General features: G+C 43.4%; 1 protein-coding gene across 2 annotated transcripts; it reads left to right on the top strand.

The window, feature by feature from the left end:
• The first annotated feature begins 1,531 nt into the window (after positions 1-1,531).
• Positions 1,532-14,273, top strand: LOC144492794 (interferon-inducible GTPase 5-like). 2 transcript variants are annotated; one of them, XM_078211222.1, is made up of 4 exons: positions 1,532-1,632; positions 1,849-1,933; positions 2,652-2,753; positions 9,495-14,273. In XM_078211222.1, exon 4 carries the CDS (start codon positions 9,502-9,504, stop codon positions 10,663-10,665), a length of 1,164 nt encoding a protein of 387 aa, XP_078067348.1. In that variant the 5' UTR covers positions 1,532-1,632; positions 1,849-1,933; positions 2,652-2,753; positions 9,495-9,501; the 3' UTR covers positions 10,666-14,273. The 2 variants fall into 2 exon arrangements, with proteins under 2 accessions (XP_078067348.1, XP_078067349.1); XM_078211223.1 differs by lacking the exon at positions 2,652-2,753 and having other exon boundaries at positions 1,587-1,632; positions 9,495-14,267.
• The last annotated feature ends 1,429 nt before the right edge of the window (positions 14,274-15,702 follow it).

The following is a 15,702-nucleotide window of genomic DNA, read 5'->3' as shown; positions in this document are numbered from 1 at the left end:
CCACTAACAGTCTTCACTTCAGCTTCACCCTCTGCACTGCCTTCACACCTACCCAGCCTCACTTCTATGCAGTAAAGTTGCAAACAGTGGATCCCACTCTCACAACTGCACCACTGCCAAAAAGCTCTCAATACTTGTGGTCAAACTCGAGATCAAGCGTAATGCCTGCTCTTGTCAGCTATTTGCATCTGATATGTCTCTCTCTTGTGGGGACTACGAATTGGATTCAATTTAAATTTGAATTGGTTTTTGGAGCAAGAAAGGCAATGGATTAAAGGCTTGCCCTGTCCGTTCTGTGCATTGGCTTTGTAATTCTGAGAAAGGAATAACATTTTAAAAAATTTAACACTCCAGGCAATCCTTTAAAAATCCCAAATTGCTGTCAACTGGCTATTTAATAGCATTAATTACCTACCTGCTGTTGTTCATTGTAAGGCTGTGCTATCAGGGCAGTCTGATATGGATCAGGGACAACAGTGGAATAACATTGTGAAACTGGTCCAGTGCGGTCCCTTTTTCATTTTATACCTTCCCTGGTCTCTAATCTGGCCACCATGGGATCACTATATCATGCCTTTATATCATGATGCATCTGTTCCTTTGACAAAATGATCTGTTAGCTGAGGATGTCCCAAAGCAATAAAGAGTTTAAGCTGTAATCATTGTTATAATGTGGGATAAACGGCAACCATGTGCTTGCATCCAGCAAGATCCCTGAAACAAGTCGTGATACTGCTCAATTAATTAATCTGCCAGTACAGAGCGAGACTGCGGATAGTTGGGAACCTGTCTCGGGGGCAGGGAATTCATATGGTGTTCATGGAAGTGGAAATGACTAGGGTTGGGAAGCATTTTCCGATCAGGGCCATTGTGATCTCCTGGACTCGTTTCGATCGCCTCAGGGGGTCGGAGAGGAATTTCCCAGATTTTTTTTTTTCCCCATATTGGCCCTGGGGTTTTTCACTCTGGGTTTTCGCCTCTCCCTGGGGATCACATGGTCTGGAATAGGGGGGTGGGGGTGAGTTAATAGGTTGTAATGAACAAAGCATCGTAGCTGTGAGGGACAGCTCGGTGGATAGGATATTGGTATGTAGATAGGCTGGAAAATTGGGCGGGGATCCTGGATTCAGGATTCAATCCTGGACCGGGGAGCGGCGCGGGCTTGGAGGGCCGAAGGGCCTGTTCCTGTGCTGTATTGTTCTTTGTTCTTTGTTCTTTGTTCTAGTGACATTGATTGAAGGACAAATATTAGTCAGGCCATTGTGGATAAGCCCCCTGTTCTTTGAATGGAAGTATTTAACAATTTAAAACCATCCTAATCTTTCTCATTCCATAGATAAAGTAATGCAGCAGGAAATACAAAGCTGAGTTATAAGCACTATTAGCCAGGATTGTCATCCTTGTAGTAAAATGGAACACGGAAATAAATGAGTTAATGAGCATATGCTTTTTAATGAATGCTAACCTGTCTGACAGCATTCTGCCTGACAACAAATGATGCAGTTCTTCATTGAAGTCTCATTGGACAGTCAATGCAATCGGATCCTTTAACAAGGCTGTGAAGCCATATTTTGATGTGGAGATGCCGGCGTTGGACTGGGGTGAACACAGTAAGAAGTCTCACAACACCAGGTTAAAGTCCAACAGGTTTATTTGGTAACAAATACCATAAGCTTTCGGAGCGCTGCTCCTTTGTCAGATGGAGTGGAAATGTGCTCTCAAACAGGGCACAGAGACACAACATCAAGTTACAGAATACTGATTAGAATGCGAATCCCTAAAGCCAGCCAGGTCTCAAAGGTACAGACAATTTTAAACAGAGTTTTTCTCTTTCTCCTCCCACTGTAGCTCCAACGCTGAAACCGTACAACTGTCACAGGATTGAGGTGTGGACGTGTCTGTAGCAGAAATTTTTCAGAGAGAAACATTGCAGGTAAGAATAACAAATAGATCAAAATAATAATATTCACCCAGTTTGTTACTTATTTTTAGATTTTAATTAACCCAGAAGACTCCAGTTTGAAATAGAATTTGATTGGGAGCAGGAAGATGCACAATGACAGAGGCATATTAGGTTAATGGGAATATCAATGGCAGATGGACTTCAATGTGAAAATGTGTATATGAGAAAGTGAAATCAGTAGGTTGCATTAATGCTCAGAAACTTTGGGAGTTTTTTTTTAGGTGCTTGTTGATCATAGAATCCCAACGGGGGCTGGATAGGGTGGAGGCGGAGAGATTCTTTCCACTTAGTAAGGAAGTTAAAACTAGAGGATACAGCCTCAAAATAAAGGGGGGTCGGTTTAAGACAGAGTTGAGGAGGAACTTCTTCTCCCAGAGGGTGGTGAATCTCTGGAATTCTCTGCCCACTGAGGTGGTGGAGGCTACCTCGCTGAATATGTTTAAAGCGCGGATGGATGGATTCCTGATCGGTAAGGGAATTAAGGGTCATGGGGATCAGGCGGGTAAGTGGTACTGATCCACGTCAGATCAGCCATGATCTTATTGAATGGCGGGGCAGGCTCGAGGGGCTAGATGGCCTACTCCTGCTCCTATTTCTTATGTTCTTATGTTCTTATGTTCTTAACAGTGCAGGACAACCCTGTGAAATCATTGTTAATGACATCCTGGTTTGGGGTTGTACAATACAGGAACACGATGCCCATCTTCGCCTCGTCCTTGACAGATTAGGGATCAGACAGCTGAAGCCGAACTCTACGAAATGCAGATTCAGAGCCAACCAGGTTCCCTACGTGAGTCACCAATTCACAGCCGATAGTGTGAATCTAGATTCAGACAAGACAATGGCTATACAACAGATTGATGTGGAGATGCCGGCGTTGGACTGGGGTGAACACAGTAAGAAGTCTCACAACACCAGGTTAAAGTCCAACAGGTTTATTTGGTAGCAAATACCATAAGCTTTTGGAGTGCTGCTCCTTCGTCAGATGGAGTGGAAATGTTCCACTCATTTCCACTCCATCTGACGAAGGAGCAGCGCTCCGAAAGCTTATAGTATTCGCTACCAAATAAACCTGTTGGACTTTAACCTGGTGTTGTGAGACTTCTTACTGTATACAACAGATTGCCATCCCAATGGACAAGTACACTTTACAGTGCTTCCTTGGGGTGATGAATTATCTTTCTAAACTAATTCCTCACTGACAGTGAGACTGGTTAGGCTCAGGTCGAGAAGAAACTCCTTGCTCGAATCTTCGCCTGTCAGAAGTTCCATCACTTATATATGGTCATCTTGTAAATGTCAAAACTGATTATCAGCCACTCATTGTTATTCTAAAAAAAATCCTCTTTACACTGTGCCTACACATCTCTTTAACCTGTGCTTAATGCTCCCTCCACCCACATTGTCTGTATCTTTAAGATCTGGCTGGTTGTAGGGATTCGCATTCTAATCAGTATTCTGTAACTTGATTTTTGTGTCTGTGCCCTGTTTGAGAGCACATTTCCACTCCATCTGATGAAGGAGCAGCGCTCCGAAAGCTAATGGTGTTTGCTACCAAATAAACCTGTTGGACTTTAACCTGGTGTTTTTAAAACTCTTACTGTGTTCACCCCAGTCCAACGCCGGCATCTCCACATCATGACCTCCTTGTAGCCAGTGAGGATACAAAGATTTCTCTCAAGGCCCCAGCAATTTCCTCCCTTGCCTCTCTCAGTATTCTGGGGTATATCTCATCAGGCCCTGGGGTCTTGTCTACCTTAATGTTTCTCAAGAACCCCAATACTTCCTTTTTGATGTCAACATGACTCAAACTATCTACACATCCTTTCCCAGACTCATCATCCACCAAGTCCTTCTCTTTGGTGAATACTGACACAAAGTACTCATTTAATACCTCGTCCATTTCCTTTGGCTCCACGCATTGATTCCCTCCCCTGTCCTTGAGTGGGCCAACCCTCTCCCTGGCTACCCTCTTGCTCTTTATATATGTATAAAAAGCCTTGGGATTTTCCTTAATCCTACTGGCCAGTGCTTTTTCGTGACCACTTTTAGCCCTCCTTACTCCTTGCTTAATTTTCTTTCTACTTTCCTTTTATTCCACACTTGCTTCGTATGTTCCCAGCTTCCTAGCCTTCACAAATGCTTCCTTATTTTCTTTGACTAGGCTCACAATATCTCTCGTTATCCAAGGTTCCCAAAACTTGCCATACTTATCCTTCATCCTTACAGGAATGTGCCGGTCCTGAATCCCTATCAACTTGCACTTGAAAGCCTCCCACATGCCAGATGTTGATTTGCCCTCAAGCATCTGCCCCCAATCTACATTCTTCAGTTCCTGCCTAATATTGTTGTAATTAGCCTTCCCCCAATTTAGCATCTTAGCTTGAGGACTACACTTGTCTTTATCCATCAGTACCTTAAAGCTTGCTGAATTGTGGTCACTGCTCCCCGACTGAAACGTTGACCACCTGGCCAGGCTCATTTCCCCAATAAAAGGTCCAGTATGGCCCCTTCCCTCGTTAGACTATCTACATACTGTTTCAAGAAGCCCTCCTGGATGCTCCTTAAAAACTCTTCCCCATCCACGCCCCTAACACTAAGTAAATCCCAGTCAATATAGGGGAAGTTAAAATCTCCCATCACAACAACCCTGTTACTTTTACACCTTGCCAAAATCTGCCTGCATATCTGTTCCTCCATATCCTGCTGGCAGTCGGGCGGGCTATAGTAAACTCCCAACATTGTGACTATGCCCTTCCTATTCCTGAGCTCTATTCACATTGCCTCGCTGTATGAGCCCTCCGAGATGTCCTCCCGTAGTACAGCTGTGATATTCTCCTTAACCAGCAGTGCAACTCCCCCATCCCTTTTACATCCTCTCTATCCTGCCCGAAACATCTGTATCCTGGAATGTTAAGCTGCCAATCCTGTCCTTCCCTTAACCAAGTCTCTGTAATACCAACAACATCATAGTTCCAAGTACTAATCCAAGCTCTAAGTTCATCTGCCTTACCTGTTACACTTCTCGCATTGAAACAAATGCACTTCAGTCCACCAGACCCTCTCTGATTCGCAACCACATCCTGCCTGCTCTTCCTCTGAGTCTTACTGGCCCTACTCTCTGGTTCCCCGTCAGTTAAATCGCCTTTGCTTTGGTTCCCACCCCCTGCCAAATCCTCACATGTGACACGAGTAAACTTCCTGGCCAGAATATTTATGCCCTTTCAGTTTAGCTGCAACCCATCCTTCTTGTACAGGTCCCACCTGCCCCGGAAGAGATCCCAATGGTCCAGATATCCAAAACCCACTCTCCTACACCAGCTGTTTAGCCGTGCGTTGAGCTGCACTATCTTCCTATTTCTAGCCTCACTGGCACGTGGCACAGGGAGTAATCCTGACATTACAACCCTAGAAGTCCTGCTTTTTAACTTTCTACTTTACTCCCTAAACTGCTGCTGCAGGACCTCATCACTCTTCCTGCCTATGTCGTTAGTACCAATATGTATCACAACCTCTGGCTGTTCACCCTCTCCCTTCAGAATGCTTTCTGCCCGTTCAGAGACATCCTGGACCCTGGCACCAGGGAGGCAACACACCATCCTGGAGTCTCTTTCACGTCCACAGAAGCGCCTATCTGCACCCTGTGGTGAACCATTGTTGGTTACCACCAGGAGTGCTGAGCCATGGTCTGGCCAGTACTATGAGTCTGTAGATGTGTTACTTGTTGGCAATAAAATTGATGCGCGATAAATCACACGGGAGGCAGGATGTACCCGGGAAATAAAGGCTTTTGTTGCCAACAATAACAGAGCTACTATATACAATATACAATCCCAGACTAAAGGGTCACCAGGCAGAGCAATGACCTTTATACCTCTCCCAGGAGGCGGAGCCAACTGGGGTGTACCATAGGACTATATTAACAGGTAGAACAGCCCAACCCTAACCCCAACAGTAACATATCTACAGATTCATATTACTGGCCAGACCATGGCTCAGCACTCCTGGTGGTAACCAACAATGGTTCACCACACACCCCTAACTATAGTGTCCCCTATAACTATTGCTCTAGTGCTCTTTGTCCCTTCTTGCTTAACAACAGAGCCAGCCGTGGTGTCACTGCCCTGGCTGCTGCTGCTGTTATTCCCTGATAGGCCATTCCCCCCCGCCCCCCCCCAACAGTGTCCAAAATGGTATACTTGTTAGAGGGGGACAACAACAACGGATTCCTGCACTGACTGCCTGCCCCTTGTAGTGGTCACCCGTCTATCTGCCTGCACCTTGGGTGTTTGTACAGTATTTAGCTACAAACTATAACCTCATGGCCAAGTATGTTCCCCACTCTATCATTACCACCAAGCCAGGGAATCCACCCTGGTTCAATGATGAGTGCAGAAGGGCATGCCAGGAGCAGCACCAAGCAAACCTAAAATAGAAGTGTCAATGTGGTGAAGATACAAAGGACAATTTGTAGGCTAAACAGCAGAAGCACATGTACAGAGTTAAGTGATCCCTCAACCAAAAGGCTCTGATTTAACTTTGCAGCCCTGTCACATCATTGAATGGTGGTGGACGATTAAACAACTCACTTGCAACAATCTTCAGCTAGGAGTGCCGAGTGGATGTTCCATCTTGGCCTCTTCTGGAGGTGCCTGTCATCACAAGTGCCAGTCTTTAGCCAATTCCATTGACTCCACATGATATCAACAAATAATTGAATATACTGGTCACTCTCTAAAGGTTATGGGCCCTAACAACATATTGGCAATACTAGTGAAGAATTGTGCTTCAGAACTTGTCATGCTCCTAGCTAAGCTGTTCCAGTACAGCTCCAACACTGACAGCTACCAGGCAACATGGGAAATTATGTCCTGTTAATAAAAAGCAGGATAAACCCAACCTGGCCAGTCCCCACCCCAACAGCCTACTCTTGATCATCAGAAAAGTGATGGAAAGCACTGTCGTCAATGCTATCAAGTGGCACTTACTCAACAATAGCCTACTCATTGACACTTAGTTGGGTTCCGACAGGGTCATTCAGATCCTGACCTCATTACTGCCTTGGTTCAAACATGGACAAAACAGCTGAATTTGACTGAGTGTGGCATCAAGGAGCTCTAGCAAGACTGGAGTTAATGGGCATCAAGGGCAAACCACTCTGCTTGCTCTTGTCATCGAAGGTAAATCATCTCAGTTCCAGGACATCACTGCAGAAGTTACTCAGAATAGTGTCCCAGGCTCAACCGTTCCATTTAATGACCTTCCCTACTTGAAAACTGACAGAATTCTGTGTGTAACAGTGTTAACCTGCACTTTGGTGTGAGACGCTATGAAGCCATCTTTCAGTCATCATTAGACATTTGAAAGTAATCAGTCGAAGTCACTGATCTGAGATGAATTTGTACAGCACTTAGTGAGATCAGTTATGAACATTCACTTGTCTCCAAGCATTCAGATGAAATTATTGGTATTCAATGGAATATGGAATGATGCAGAATCGGCTCTTATCTAGCTTTAACTGTGTACATAGCAACTGCCTCAGACAGTCCTTAAGTGCTCAAGATAGAAATGTATAACTCTTTGTAATGGTTGGAATGGCCTGTTAGCAATTGACAATAAATGCTGGCTTTGCAAGTGACACCTACATCCCAAAAATTGAATTGGGGGCAGAGACTGAAGCATTTGCAACCATCTTCAACCGAAATGCTGAAAAGAAGATCCATCTCGGTGCAAGTCTTCAGTACCATCGTCCTTATCTGCCATCATTGAAAATTGGAGGTTAGGAGGTCTGACATCCATTGAGGAACTGGGTCATTGGAGTTCAGGATGTGAGTTTAATAATATCCTGTGGCTAAGCCATTTATTATCCGGAGTGAATCAAATTGGCTGAAGACTGGAATGATGCTGGGGACCTCCAGAGGAAGTTGAGATTTATCATTCACTTGACACTTGTACTTTTTCCTCCTTAATCACCTTCTCCCAGATCCTCAATGTGGATTATGCCCAATAAGGGGCCAAAAAGGACAAGATCTTCACTGTGGCAATGATAAGAGAAATGCAGGGAACTGCACCAACCCTTGTCTTTTGCCTTCTTTGACCTCAAAGGTCTTTGACAATGTCAACTGTGAGGGATTATGAAGTGTCCTCCTCTGTTTCGGTTGCACTCAAAGGTTTTTCACCATCCTCTGCCTGCTCCACAATGACAATCATCTGTGATCCTGACAAAGGATCTCTATTAACCTGCCCCCACCACACAGCACTGCCACCCTGGTTATCAAAATCCACAATGAGGCCTTGAACAAAATGGACCACTTTCCAGATCTTGGAGCCACCTACCAACAAGGGCAGTCATCAATGGCAAGGTTTAATGCTGTGTTCAGTTTTCCAGCGCAGCCTTTGGTCACCTGAGGAAGAGAGCATTGAAGACCAGACCGCAAAACCAACACCAAACACATGGCCTACAGAGCAGTAATAATACCCCCACCTACATGGCTCAGAAATGTGGATTATGTATAGCAGGCACCTCAAAATTCTGGAGAAGTACCACCAGCATTTCCTCTGCGCCATCTGGCAAACTCATCGGCAGGATAGGCACACCAATATCAGTGTTCTCACCTTGGGCCAACAGTGAAGAATTGACCCCGCTCAATCAGCTCTGCCTCATTGTCCACATGCCTGAAATGAGATTCCCGAAATACCTTTTCTTGGAGCTTCGACCCAGCAGGCGAGCCCCGGGAGGGCAGCGGAAACACTTCAAAGACATTCTCAAAACCCCCTTGGAAATTACACCATTCTCACCGACATCTGGGAATCCCTAGCCCAAAACAGTCTGAAGTGGAGGAAAAGCATCTGGGAAGAGGCTGAACACCTCGAGTCTCATCACCGAGAGTGAGCTGAAGCTAAGCGTCGACAGCGAAAGGAGCACATGGCAACCTGGGCACCTCACCATCCCCTCCTCCAATCACCCTCTGCCCCACTCTGAGAGACTGCCCGAGAAAGAGAAAGAGTCTTCTGGCTGAAGATGGTTGTAAATGTTTTATACTTGTCTTTTATACTGATGTGCTAGGCTCCTCCATAATTGAGAAGAGGGATGGTTGTGGAGCCTCCTCTTCAATTTAGGTGCTTAATTTTCCACCACCATTCACAACTGGATGTGGCAGGACAGCAGATCTTAGATCTGAACTGTTGGTCATGGGATTGTTTAGCCTCGTCTATTCCATGCTTCTTTTGCTGTTTAACACACACAAGTAGTTCTGTGCTGTAGTTCAACCAGGTTGACTCCTCATTTTTATGTATGTCTGGTGCTGCTCCTGACATGCCCTCCTGCACTCTTTCAACCAGGTTGACTCCCTGGAAATTGTCATGTGGGGAAATGCTGGGCCATGAGGTTACAGATTATGATTGTGTACGACAGTGATTACACCTCTTCAGTGATTAATTAAATGTGAAGTCTATGGGAATGTGACAATGTATTGCGTCAATACAAATTATTTTGCTCTGATGTTTTCTGACGTAAATTGTTTTCTTTTAGAAATCAGATGGCTCAGACTTCAAGCTCTTCTTTCTTCAGTCAGGAAGAGGTCACCAAATTGAAATCTGATTTTGAAAGGAGTGGGATGGAAAATATTAAACCACTGATACAGAAGAAGTTAATTGAGCTGGACAATACAGAGCTTAACATCGCAGTGTCAGGAGAATCAGGTGCAGGGAAATCCACCTTCATCAATGCACTGAGGGGACTTCAGAACGCTGATGAGGGAGCAGCTGAAACTGGAACCACAGAAACCACAATGGAACCAATCGGATACAAACATCCCAACCTGCCCAATGTTTGTCTCTGGGATCTGCCTGGAATTGGAACGACAAAATTCCCAGCGGAGAAATACCTGAGTAAAATGAAATTTGAAAAATACGATTTCTTCATCATTATTTCAGCCTGTCGATTCAGAGAAAATGATGTAAAACTTGCCAAAAAGATTAAAAAACTGGGGAAGAAATTCTACTTCATTCGATCTAAAATTGACATGGATTTCGATTCAGTGAGAAGGGGAAGGAGGAAATTTAATGAAGTGGAAGAACTGGAAAAGATCAGGAAAGACTGTATCAGCAAGTTGGACAAGGCAGGGATCCCATCGCCCTGTGTTTTCCTGATATCAAGCTTTGATCTGGACCTGTATGATTTTAATCTGTTAAATAAAACTCTTGAAGATGATCTTCCCAGGATGAAGAAAATGGTGTACATACTGTCCCTTCCAAATGTAAGTGTGGAAATTGTACAGCAGAAAAAGAAAGAGCTAATGAAACGAATCTGGATGTTGGCAACACTTTCCGGAGCAGTGGGAGCAGTGCCGATTCCTGGCGTCTCCCTTGCTTGTGACATTGGGATCGTGATTAAAGAAATAATACATTTCCGTAAATGTCTGGGTCTGGATGATGTCTCTCTTCAAAGATTGGCCAACATGACAGGGAAACCTGTGGAAGAACTGAAAGCCGTGGTGAAAACTCCCCTGTTCGGAAAAATAACTCCAGATATAATTGCAAGGATGTACTGGGGTTACATTGCTGTTGCCAGCTCTAGTCTTGAGCTTGCACTTGACTTCATCCCAGTTGTCGGATCCATCTTTGGAGCAGGATCATCATTTCTTATGACCTACAAGTTGCTGCGTAATGCACTGGATGATCTCACAGAGAATGCACAGTGAGTGGTGACGGCTGCTTTTAAAACTCGTGAAATTGGTCTATGCGAAATATTAATCCTGAAAGTCAGAGCTATAATTGATATGTTAAAGAGGTCTAACCCTACAGGAATTTTATTCTGCAGTATTCTGTTTTTGCTGATTTCATTTTTAGCAATATTCTTCATCAATTTCCGAGAATAGTCTCTGCCATCTCAGCTACACATGTCTTAACTCGCAGTAAACCCTGTTTCCCAACCCCCCTGTGCTTCTGTTACTCTCCTTTCTGCTGGTAAGACGATTGACTTGGCAACTGCCCATGGTGCAAGCTTTACTTTCAGCTCTCAGTTGAATGTCAACAGATTTCCCCAATCTCTATCTCCTATTTATGGATCATTTTAAAATTCCCATCCTCGATTTCTCAGCTCTTAGACAGCCAGGCAAATCCTTTAATCAAACATTGCACAGCAACAATCCAGATATTCACTGGCGATATCACTGATACCTGTCATTGTGTGAGCAACTCACTGATCAGGAAAAAGAGTTAAACTCACAATGATGGTTGACACATGAGTCCCGAATCCCACCATGAGCAGCCACAGCAAGAACAGTTAGAATTTGGTTGAATTGCCTCTTCTCTGTGGTTTGGGACAACATTAACCATATAAATGGTGCAAAATAGATGTCAGTCCTCAATCCAGAACTCAACACTAACCACAAAGAGTTCTGATACTTCATCAATATTGACATAGTAAATGATGCACAGCTGGAATTCTTGCTGTTCAATTTACGTTTTCTTTCCAAAGACGATTCTTGACTTTATGGCAGTGAAACGTGGTGACTAGAATTAAATCAGGTCAAGGATGTTCATCATAGCTCTGGGTACTCATCCCTGTTTCCAATCTTCAGACAGACTGGTCAGCTTGGTTTTGGAACAATCCAAAGATCAGGCTGTAAATGGAGCAAAATGTTAGGGTTCTTCAAGTTTCTGATCTTATGATGAATCACTAGGGCAATTGCCCCAGTCTACAGTGAAGATTAGGATTCATACCAGACACATCAACAGCTACATCATTATCTAAGAGCCATCTGAATGGGAATTGCCCCAGCCTCCAGTGAGGGTGAGGTTGTTTCTGTTTTACATCATTCCCATCGACAGCTGTATTAGCATCACTGGTGACCAGGGACAGCATCAATAAAGACAACTGGAATGATCAGCTTCCAGTGATTTCCCAACAATTTTATGAACTGCAGACAAAGGAATCAATTGACTGCCAAGCAGGAGCATTACCTTGGTGTCCAGTGAAGATGAGAATGTTATCGATTTCAGGTGATGCCAACTTGATTTCCCCGCCAATTTGATTTTCAAGTTTGCTGAAGACACCACTGTACTGGGTCAGATATTAAACAATGATGAGATGGAGTACAGGAAAGAGATAGCGAATCTGGTGAACTGGTGTGACGACAATAATCCCTCAATGTCAACAAAAGGAAGGAGATAATCATCGACTTCAGGAAACATAGTGGAGGACATGCCCCTGTCTACTTCAATGGGGACAAAATAGAAATGGTCGAGAACTTCAGGTTTCTAGCTATCCAGATCACCAACAACCGGTCCTGGTGCCTCCATGCGGATGCGATAGTTAAGAAAGCCCACCAACGCCTCTACTTTCTCAGGAGACTCAGGAAATTTGGCATGTCTGCTACAACTCTCCAACTTTTACAGATGCACCTTTTTAGAAAGCATTTTTTCTGGTTGTATCACAGTTTGGTATGGCTCCTGCTTGATCCAAGACCACAAGAAATGACAAAGGGTCATGGATGAAGCCCAGTCCATCACACAAACCAGCCTTCCATCCATTGACTTTGTCTACACTTCCGGCTGCCTCAGAAAAGCAGCCAGCATAATTGAGGACCCCACGCAGCCCGGACATATACTCTTCCATCTTCTTCCATTAGCAAAAAGTTACAAAAGTCTGAGGACACGTGCCAACCGACTCAAGAACAGTTTCTTCCCTGCTGCCATCAGACTTTTGAATAGACCTACCTCTCACTAAGTTGCTGTTTCTCTACACCAGGGGTCTCCAAACTACGGCCCGCGGGCCACATCTGGCCCGCAGCGGGCTAACATCTGGCCTGCAGCCAGTGGGGCGGGATGGGATTCCAGCCGCCGAAAACACTCCCACATCTGGAACCCCGCCGCTGACTCAGGATCCAGACGCGGGGACAGAAGCCACAGGGCCGGACATTTGCTGCTGCTCCGCATGGTGTCTGGACCCATGGGAATCCCTGCCCTCTTTACAGGCCCATTGTCCAATCAGAGCTGCCGTCCTGTGACTGACAGTTCACTTAAACGAATCAGCAATTGAGAAATCTGTTATCCAGTTGCCACTCTGCATTGACTGAGTGACAGCTGCTTTATCTAATCCGTAAGCTCCATCTGTCTGAAATGAGCGAGAACAATGACAATGATGGCACCAATTCAGTTATGGAAGGAAAAAAGAAAAGAAAAGTGAACAGCGAGTGCCGCCTGTTTAATGAAGAATGTACGGGGTCACGTCTTTTTTGGCATTTTTTTGCAGACGTGACAGGCCATATGAATCAATTGAATCTGAAGTTGCAAGGTGAAACAAATTTGATTTGTGATCTATTCGCACATGTCAAGGCATTCAGGGCAAAATTGATGCTATTTCAAGGACAATTGAAAGTTCATAACTTGGTTCGTTTTCCATGTTGTGAAAAAATTCATGAAGAAAGTTAAGCAGAATTTCCTTCTTCATTTGCAACAGAAATCATTAAGGACTCGCAAAAACAATTTCAGGAATGATTTTCTGATCTTGATGGAAACACAGATGAAATAAAGCTGTTTCAAAATCCATTTGGCTGCAATGTTGAAACACTCCCAAGTCAGTTTCAAATGAAAATTATTGGTCTCCAATCAGATGACATGCTGAAAGACAAGTATAAAGAAGGAAATCTGATCCAATTTTATAAATCTTTGCAGCCTGAGCAGTTTCCAAATTTGAAGCGATTTGCTTGTGGATTTGTATCAGTTTTTGGTACAAACATTTTCAAAAATGAAGTATGTCAAGTCCAAACATCGAGCAAATTTATCTGATGAGCATTTGAAGTCCATTCTAATAATTGGCTCCTCAAGCTTGAAACCTCAGTTCAGCAATATTTTGAAATTAAAAAAGCAGTTCCATCAATCTTGTGCAAAACTTCATGATTTGTTGGTTAGGATTGAAAACTCCAATTGCCAGAATTGTGTAGAAAGGTGCAGACTGAATTTATTTTTGTTCGACCTTTATTAATGGTTCAAGTTTATTTTGAATTTCTTTGCTTTTTCTTTCTTTATTGTGTGCCACAAAATTGGGCAAATTCTCATTTCAAGTAAACATTTGTAAAATTTCAGTAAATAAAATTAATTTAAAAATGAATAGCCTGCTTTTCTCATCTGCAGTTAAGTAATTATTTTGTCAGCATTTGCTAATGTTTGACATTTTTACTCATGATATATCATTTCTCAGTGGAAGCACGGCATTGTTTCTTTGTAATTGTCACATTTCTCTTTTGTTCTGAATCATATCATGCTGATTACAAAGATGATCCAAATAAAACTTATTCATTCATTTAAATTTTATTCATTCATTTATAAAACTGATCTTGTTTCTTTGGCCCCCAAAAATGTGTAAAATATATGATGTGGCCCTCATACTGAAAGTTTGGAGACCCCTGCTCTAAACGAAGCGGGCTGTTGGTGAGCAAGTTCCTTGGGGTCATTCATTTTCCTCATTGCCACTAAAATACCTCCTCAGAGGCCAGTGTTTCTTCACCAGATTCTCTTTATTTACAAACTCAATTTCACTCAAAGTGCTTCAGGTACAAAGTCAGAATCTGGAAACTCCTCAACATTTAAATACAGGTGAGATGCCCTGATTGGGCAGCCAATCATTACCTCAATCAGGGAGCTCATACTCCAAGAGGCCAACCTCATGGACTTCATTGAGGTCATTACAGAAGGTCAGAGTAGAAGGGTAAGAATCATTAAACAGCTGATTGAGAAATTCAAACAATTGGTGACCAATCTGTGGGCCTCTCAGTGGAGACATAACATCAGTAATCCCTTCAGTAAGGGCAGTCTCGAGAGATATATTTTTGTTTTGGGAATTGGAGCTAAATTAGTTCAAAAACATTTGTTAAACCCTGACAGGTAACAAAATCCATTTCTTTCTTCAGATCAAAGAAGGAATTTTAAACGAGGGATACTTGATATAAAAGTTAGTTTTGAGGACATCCCAGATCACACCATGTCATCATGGAATGAATGGAGTTTAGGGAAATTCTCTGGTTTCAATTTATCTGGGAGTGCTTTACTGAGAGTTTACTGAGAGTACTTTTAGTTGCAAACTGGATTTTGTGTGCTGCAGCTCACTGAGAGAAGATAAACAAAATAAATAACAGTTAATTAGATTTGTAGAATAAACAGAAAAAATGTTGACTTCATTTTACGCTGCATGAAATGTGTCTAAGACTTAATCTCAATTTAAATTTTGTGAAGGAGGAAAAACTGGGAAACATTTTCCAGCTTGCAGCTGGTGCAAAAATCACAGGTCCTCACAGGGTCTTGCAGCAAAAGAAAGCACCCAAAAGAAAGCTTGGAAATATTGAGAAAGTGAACAAACATACGGTGTGATTTTCCGATTCCACCAGCAGTGGACATCATCACAGATGGGACTGGAAAAATTAAAACTAGCCAATTGACTTTTGCCACTCTCCTAAGTTTCACTTCCTGATGATGGCCGCTGCTGCTGGGACTGAAAAACCTCACCCATTGTGTTAAGAGTGCCGGTTTTGTTTACTTCTTTCAGTACAATAAAGCTTATGGCTGGAATGTTACCACCATTCACGCGGGCGGGACTTTCCCATCCCGCTGCAGTGAACGGAGATTTGGTTGGGCGCCAAATTCTCCGACCTCACTGCAGCGGGAGAATTGCGTGAATGGCCGGTAAGATTGCACCTTATGTTTTTTTTTGTTGAAATTGGTCTGCAAATACACTACTG

This window comes from Mustelus asterias, chromosome 4 (genome assembly GCF_964213995.1).
Source record: "Mustelus asterias chromosome 4, sMusAst1.hap1.1, whole genome shotgun sequence".
Taxonomy (NCBI): Eukaryota; Metazoa; Chordata; class Chondrichthyes; order Carcharhiniformes; family Triakidae; genus Mustelus; species Mustelus asterias.
The sequence above is the reverse complement of the archived record's forward strand: the minus strand, read 5'-3'. Positions and strand labels throughout refer to the sequence as shown.